Source organism: Ipomoea nil, unplaced genomic scaffold, assembly GCF_001879475.1.
Source record: "Ipomoea nil cultivar Tokyo-kokei standard unplaced genomic scaffold, Asagao_1.1 scaffold3321, whole genome shotgun sequence".
NCBI lineage: Eukaryota > Viridiplantae > Streptophyta > Magnoliopsida > Solanales > Convolvulaceae > Ipomoea > Ipomoea nil.
The window spans coordinates 5,893,553-5,902,060 of record NW_017619749.1 but is presented as its reverse complement, the minus strand read 5'-3'; the positions used below and the strand labels follow the sequence as shown (position 1 = coordinate 5,902,060).

General features: G+C 33.3%; 1 protein-coding gene across 1 annotated transcript; it reads right to left on the bottom strand.

Annotated features, from left to right (window-relative positions):
- Window positions 1-2,911: 2,911 nt before the first annotated feature.
- LOC109169662 (beta-amyrin 28-oxidase-like) lies at window positions 2,912-6,081 on the bottom strand. The gene is made up of 3 exons (XM_019318524.1): window positions 5,071-6,081; window positions 4,206-4,393; window positions 2,912-3,382 (listed from the first exon to the last, which is right to left on the bottom strand). The coding sequence occupies exons 1-3, from the start codon at window positions 6,014-6,016 to the stop codon at window positions 3,080-3,082; spliced, it is 1,437 nt and encodes a 478-aa protein (XP_019174069.1). The 5' UTR covers window positions 6,017-6,081; the 3' UTR covers window positions 2,912-3,079.
- Between the last annotated feature and the right edge of the window lie 2,427 nt (window positions 6,082-8,508).

Genomic DNA, 8,508 nt, shown 5'->3' with positions numbered 1-8,508 from the left:
TTTGTTGGAGAAAAAAAATGAAATATTTATTTTAAGGATAAATATGTCCATTTAACATTTCAGGGGGAAAAATAGCCACTTCAATAATTCAGGGGGGGAAAATGCTATAAGTATATAACTCAGGGGGGAAAAGTGCCATTTTCCCTTTTATATTTATATGCCCGGTTTCATATTTATATATTAGTGTAAGAGTTAATTCCACCAATGGTCCCTTGTCTTTGGTGGCAATTTCAAATTTAGTCCCAGACTATCGTTTTTGCCATTTAACATCCCAGAGTATTATTTTTTGGACACTTTTAGTCCTTCTCATGACTTTTTCTATTTTTAGTAAGGACAGTTTTGACTTTTTATATCTTTCTTTTGTTATTTTTTTTCAATTTCAGTCGATTTAATTGGTTTAGAACTTTAGGTATCCTCTAATTTTTAGTAACCATATTTTTCAACCGGTTTTAGTAAAGTCCTAAACCAATTAAACCGGTTGAAACATGAAAAATAACAAAAGAAAAAAAAATACAAAAGAATCAATCTCAGTTTTACATTTGTAAAAATTTGACAGATCATATTAGATTTTAAAAAAAATATAGCGACATTTTCGTAATTATTGTCAATTTTACTTTGCAACATAGAACATTATAATATGCACTTTGTGACAACTAAATATGCATTCATGGATAACTTTTTTAAAAATCAATGAAAAAGTTAAATTTTAAATTTAAAAAGTGAACCCCTAAACCAAATAAAACAAAAAACTCAATCATAAATTCTAAAATCTAAACCCTAACGGGACGTTTGGTTGGAATGAGGGAATTAGGGGGGAAATAAATTGTAATTCGGTGAGAAAAGAATAAGGTGAGAATTTAAATTACATTGTTTGGTAGGAAGGAATATGATGATGGGGAATTGATAGGGAAGAAGTGAATAAACACTAAAATGTCCTTATATAATATTAATATAATAATGATAATAATGGTAAAGTGATAATTTATAATGGAATTTCAATTCCACAAAGCATGAAATTGCAATTACCTTGCACGGTTGGAGGAAATTGCAATTCCATAGAATTGTAATTCCCTCCAATCAAACCATGAAATTACAATTTCATGAAATTTGGTAGGAATGGAATTGCAATTCCATCCTACCAAACACCCCATAAGTGTAATATACTTTAGTATTTTTGCATGTATAATTTTTAATACTAAATGTGCAGAGACGCTAACTAGCAAGCTAGTGAGCTTTTAACTTGCCTAAATTACCACATAATAGTCAACGTGGTACTAGAGCGGGGAGGGGAAGGGAGGCTTTTTTTGTCATTATTTTATTGTTATTTGTATTTTATTTAATTATTAACTTTTAACTTACTCTTTATTAACTATTAACCTGACAATTAATTCACATTAATCAATGAAAATAAAGATTATTTTTTCTTTTTTTAACCAAGAAGAGAGGAACACACTAACTCAACTACTTCAGAAAGCATCTATCCGTAGATCGAGCCAAACATAACCCACGACCATTCTCAGCCTCTTTTTTTCACGAATATATATATATATATATATATATATATATATATATATATATATTGGAAGCAGAGGCGGACCTATAGTGGGGGCAGTGGGGTCAGCTGCCCCCACTCACCCCACCCCCACCCCTTATATAACCCTTGTATGTATATGTGTATATATAGTATAAGTTTTAGTATAAAATTTAGAAAATAGAGAATTGTTAACGAAGTGTAGTTTAGTCTAGTTGGCTAAGCGTGTGGGTTGTCGAAATGCATGCCCGGGTTCGAATCCCCTCTATCTAGTTAGCTGAGCGTTGGTTTGTTTGAACTTTGAACGTATGCCAAGGTTCAAATCCCCTTATCTACTTTACACATCTCATTTTCTTATTAACACTACCTTTTCTCATTATTTCACATTTTCACTATTATATTAATAATGAGATGTATAATTTATAATGGATCTTTTATTCGAATTATTTTTGTTCATATTTTGTTATGAATATTTTTATAATGTTTTGATGTGTTTTATAATTTTCTTATATCCAACATTATTTATTTATTTATGGCTATACTTTTTAAGTGTTTCATTTTTTTTTTCTAATTATCAATTTTGCTTTAATATTTTGCCCCCGCTGAAAAAAATTCCTGGATCCGCCACTGATTGGAAGCTTATTTGCCATCATCTTATTTCTCTCCCTAACCACAAGATTTAGAGAGATCAGAGTAGCATTTTCATTAGAATATGACTACGCGAATAAAATGGACAAACTATCTGACAAGTAGACCCGGCCTCTAGCTACAAGTTGCATTTTGAAAACTCTATCGAAACTTCTTATCTATATATCTTATTTAAGTTAAGCCTAAAAGTGACTAATAATTTAATTCAATCCATATTTAAATTAAATTTAAATTTCTCGATCAACATATAATATCACTGTTGAAAATTATGTAATTTTCGACTACCTGAAAATGATCTTAAATCAAGTCGAAAGCAAAAAGTGGTAGGAAATAACAATAAAGGTTTTTCCGAATACCAAAAGTGGTCGGAACAAGACTTTCGACTTGATTTAAAATTACTTTCAGGTGGTCGAAAATTCCATAATTTCCAGTAGTGTATATACCTAATCTAATTAAATACGGCAAGACCAATATATATAACAATTTTATCATTTAGATGCAAAATTAAACCTCTCATACATATGTGATGTTGCATATACCAAATCTAAATATGATATAACTAATACTTGAATTTGTAATGGAGATCGAAGTATTAATAAGAGTTTAAGGGTATATGAATAAAACATGTGTGTATAATTCAAGATCAGATATAGAGTGTGGTAAAGAACCTGCTATAAATCCTATAATAATACGGAGTATCACTTATGCGAGTAAAATACAATAAATAAATAAAAAACACTCTGCGTACATATGACATGATATGATAGTGGGAGCTAAGCCCGATGTGTAACTAATGCACTTTAATTACATATTAATTCTCATTTTACAGAATTCAAACATGCATGTATAATTATATATAAGAGGGCGGACAGATTGGGGATGGTTGAAATATTCGTTTGATTAGGGTTTTTGATGAGGAAAGAGGCGAACAGGGAGGCCCTTAGCCGGGATAGGCATTGGATCAACAATAATCTTCTCATCTGGGATCATTTTCTCCCACCTGAACCTCTTCACCAGGTGGTGCATGAACACCAGTATTTCTAGCCGTGCATACTCTTTGCCGGGGCACATCCTCGGCCCGCCTCCGAACGGTACAAATGTGTAAGGTGCTGGCCCATTGCCTTCAAATCGTCCTGGGTTGAATTTTTCTGGCTCTGAGAATACTTTCGGATCTCTGTGTGTCGAGTTTGCACTCCAATATAACTGCACATTTGTTATTTATATATATGTCAAACTTAATTTAGATTGATATATAAAGGAGACATAACCAAAAAAAAAAAAAAAAAAAAAGCCTCAAGTACAAGCGTACACCACTCAAAATTACATTTAAAAGTTCACTAAAAGTGTATACTTATGATATGCATGTAAAAATGAAGTTGAATAATAATGAATGCAATTTTTTGTTTTGTGTGATACACTTTTAAAGTTTGTGTGTTTTTTGAGTTACATTGCATTTTTACACTACCATGGTGCACTTTCTTGTTCGCGCTAGGGTGCCTATGCTCACTTGAATAATGCCACATATATATAGAGAGAGAGTGGGGAGAGAGAGAAAAAGGAGGTTCAAATAAAAACATGATCGATACTTTGTTAAAAGTTAAGAGTAATTAGACCCACTAATCATGGTTCACTAATAATTGAAAATTTTAGTAAAAAAATTAATTTAATAATTATATATTGTAAACTTTTATATTTGCAATGTTTATGAAATCCATCCTTCTCATCATTTTAATTTACTCAAATAAATAGATCAGATTAGTTACTTTTTATTTGGGTATCAGTTTTCACGTAGGTCCACACACATATTTATATGTCGTCCATCTAGTAGATTTAAGGGTTAAAAAAAATCAATTTCATAAATATTTATGAAATTGAATCGTAGGTGCTTATTTTACTTTATTTTTAACATACATTTAATTTATAATTACTGGATGGACAACACGTATTGTTTTCACATGGGGTGGTATGGAGTAGAATATATATTAAAAAATAAATTTGTAGTGTTAAATTAATTAATAATTATCACCTTCCATCCTTTGGGAATGTAGAAACCATTGAATGTGAAATCAGCAATGGCTTCCCTGAATGCACCCTGCAGGGGTGGTGCCAGTCTCAAAACTTCACATGCCACGTTCCATGAATATTTCATTTTCTGAATGTCTTCCCATCTCAACATTTCTCCCGCGCCTTTTGACTCCGCAATCTCCATTTGTTCTGCTCATTAATTACATACAACTTAACTTTATTCATCTCGATCATGATAATAAAATGTCAAATATTTCATGAAAATCATAGATTTAATTTGTTAGCTAGAAGTATGTATATATAGGATTTTTTTTAGAGCATCGGATACAGTTACTAATCTTCTAATTGAATTGAGGCCCTATATACATATATGCTTTTTTTTAGTGCATTACATACAGTAGCTAGGTATATATGCTTTTTTTAGTGCATTACATACAGTAGTTAGGTATATATGCTTTTTAGTGTCCATTACATACAGTAACTAATCTCCTAGCTGAATTGTAGGCACTTCTAATAGGTGTGACAACTGGTCTCTGAGATGATTACTTCATACCCAAAGTCAAGGATAACCCTTGAGATTTGGTTATGGATGAATGAGTCACTTCCACTCAAACACACTGAGATTACGTATATAACTTGGGGGTGTGATTGAGTGGGAGGGATTCATTCATCCTTAACCAAAGGTCGAGAAAGTTCTATCAATGGCTTTGAGTATGAAGCAATCTTAAACTTTCAAACCAGCTGTCCTACTCAAAAAAAGATGTTTACAAATCAGCTAGGATTAATCACTTGTACAATGGTGAAAACACTAGGTACACCCAAAATAAAAATGAAAATAGAGGTTATGTATATATGTGCATGCTTACCCTTGTAGACACCTTCATATATTTCAGGAAGCTCAGCCAAATACTTGACGACGAAGGCGCATGCAGAGCTGGCAGTGTCGTGGCCGCCGATGAGAAGACCCAAAATCTTGTCGGCGATTTCCAACTCAGGCATGAACTTCCCGTTTTCGTCGGCGGTGAGGAGCATGTGCGACAGAATATCTTGAGTGGGCGACGCCTTCCCCTCCGCCAAATCTATTTTTCTCTGCTTGATGATTACCACCAGCTCCTTTCGTATGAAGTTCGAGGCTTTTATGGCTCGCCGGAACGGCGTTCCGGGGAGATCTATGGGGATGGAGATGAGCCCCGAGGCGATGGCGTTGAAAGGCTCGGCGAACCGGGCGACGTGAGCCGGGTCCTCCACGCTTATGAAGAGCCGGCAGGCTAGCCAGAAGGTGTAGCGTTTCGTGAGAGGGAAAACTTCCACCTCGTCCCGATTTTCCCACCCGTCGGCGAAGTGCCGCCCGGCGATGTGGTCCATGATTCCGACGTAGCGTTGCAGGGCCTCCGGCTTGAGAAAATTCGGCAGCATCTTCCTCATCCTGACTGCTTCCTCCTTGGATGACGTTTGCGTCGACGACGGGAAAATCTTGTTCACCGACTCCGGCCACCACGCCTCCACCAGCTTGTTCTCGTTCGAGAACAGGAACTTGTTGCCGGCGGCCCCGCAGAAGACGGCCGCCTTTTCTCCCAGGAGGTGTGTTCGAAACACGGCCGACGAGTACTTCGCCATCCGATCAAAAATGAACTTTTCCGGCTGCCCTTTCCACCCGGTGGAGAGAAACGCCAAGCTCTCTCCGACGAACGGCCATCCGGTCTTTCCCGGCGGCAGGGGACCGCCGGACTTGCTCTTGTAAAAGAGTAAGTGAAGGGAGACGGAGACTAATAGAACAAACAAGCAAAGAAGAGAGACATACAACGCTTCCATATTGCACGTAACGTTTTTCAATTCTTTTGGTATATTAGATGAGTGTTATGGTAATGGAAATGGATACTTATACTCAAATATACCTGGACTAAGCACTCGGGCCCACCTATATGGACAGCTTAATTAATTGAATTTTATAAATAGATTAAGGGTAAGGGTTAAGAATTCGGCGCGTCCGGTCGCGTGGTCAATTTAATTGATTCTTAAAAATAGATCATAGGTACTGGTCAAAAACTGCACTTTGGAAGTGTTGGAATAAAAAAAACAAACGATTAAATAATTAAATAATACTGAATTAATTGACAAAGAGGACAAAAAATGGAATCTGGCCAAGTATACTGTAACATTTGTTAATTAATAATATTTTATTGGGAATTTCAATGTGTTAATGGAAAGGTATATTATTATTCTTATTCTTATTATTAAAAGGTTGTGTGGAGTGTGGAAGGATTTATTCGACTTGTTCGCACTTATCAGAAATGGAGGTGGACCGAACACTATTATTTCTTTATTTGATTAAATTAAAGACGAAAGCAGATTCGAAGGATTATACATATCCAACTACTACACATGAAGCGTTGACCTTATTTTATAATGGAGGCTCCCAAGATTTTTTTTTTTTCCAGATCCACCTGATTCGCTCCAAGAGGGAAGCTGGCCCAAAAGAAATTATCACTTGTGAGAATCAAATTTAGGTTATCCCGAAATTCTTCCCTACAAAGAGAGCTCATTTGCCACTTGAGCTACCCTGTTGGGTCGGAGGCTCTCAAGATTTAATGAGCAAAAAGATCGAGTTCATATATAAACTACTTGTTTCATGTATGTTCTTTGAGCTTGATATTATATGTGTAAATTAATGTAAGGTATTATATAGGGAAAGAATAAATACTGAAGTTAGGGTAGATCAAGATTTAACCGCAGCCTCCACTCAAATTTGTAATCGTTTTGAATAACACTTTTCATTCACAGCTCTGTCCCTGAATCTTTAGTTCTTTACTATATATCTTCTTTATAAGAATATATGTACATAGTATATTTGTAGTTGTTTGAGGCTAATTACTGATGCCATAGTATTTATTTAGAGTCATACTTGTGTGAGTCCGTCATACAGATCATTATTCGTGAAATAGACTAGATCAGGTCGGACCAATATGTAAATGTAATACTTATACTAAAAATGTAATAATAATTACGAATGAAGTGTTTGTTACTTATAAGGCAAAACGTAATATTTTTTATAACAAATATAATACTTTATATTTTGATGTAAAAGTATTACTTTTTTTTTTTTTTATCAAAAGTATTATATTTTCCCTTATAAGTAATGTTGGCAAGTGTTTGTTACTTGTAAAGGAAAATGTTATACTTTTGATGAAAAATGTAATACTTTTATATCAAAATGTAAAAGTATTACAATTTCCTTCAAAAGTATTACATTTTCTCATATAGGTGATAAACATTTTATTCCTGATTTAGTATTGCATTTGCTAGTATAAGTATTACGAAGTACAGTTCATCTAGTCCCAACCCATCTCACGGACAAGGATCCGTGAGACGATCACACACAAGTGTTTTTTCATTTATATAATATAAAAAGGGTCACACTTGTGTAAGATAGGTCGGGTCGAGTTTAGTCAATATATAAATTTAATACTTATACTAGCAAATGTAATACTTTAATATAAATAAAATATTTGTTAGTTATAAGGGAAAACATAATACTTTTGCGGACAAATGTAATGCTTTTATATCAAAAGTATTATATTAATTTCTCTTATAAATAATATTGCACTTATAAAGGAAAATGTAATACTTTTACATTTTAATGTAAAAATATTACATTTTTAAGTCAAAAGTATTATGTACATTTTTTCAAAGAAAAATACGATTAAAAAAAAAAAGATTAGGAAAAGTATCATTATTCTTACAAGACTGGAATAAGTTTTATGGTCAATGTGAAAATTAATATTATATTCTAAGCAATTAAGCGTGAAGTGCGTTTAGGCTCTGTGTCATTAACATATTGACTACCAAATATTATCACGGATTGACGGCAAATTCTTGTTCCGGCCATCTTGTAAGATAGATTTAGGTACATAAAAATAATATGGTAATAAATAAAAATAATATTACAGATACATAAAAATGTTACAGTAGTGAATTTACATATAATTACAATAGTAATTTTTTTTTTTTTTTTTTTGTTTACAGTAATGAGTAATGACTTTAAAAAAATCAATGTCATTTAAACTATTAATTAGAGTTTTTAATGATATATTTTTTATATTAACTTTTTTTTTATAAATTGAAAGTGGTAAAATTTTTAGTTATCCACATTGTTCACGATATTATTCAACAAATTCCACACCAACTTACTTGGTTGTTAGTTATTAATTATTGGGTAGATATATATATATATATATATCCACATAATCCACCTATGGAATTTCTTGGTTGCCTTTGGCTAACTAGCACTGCACGTACTAATTACA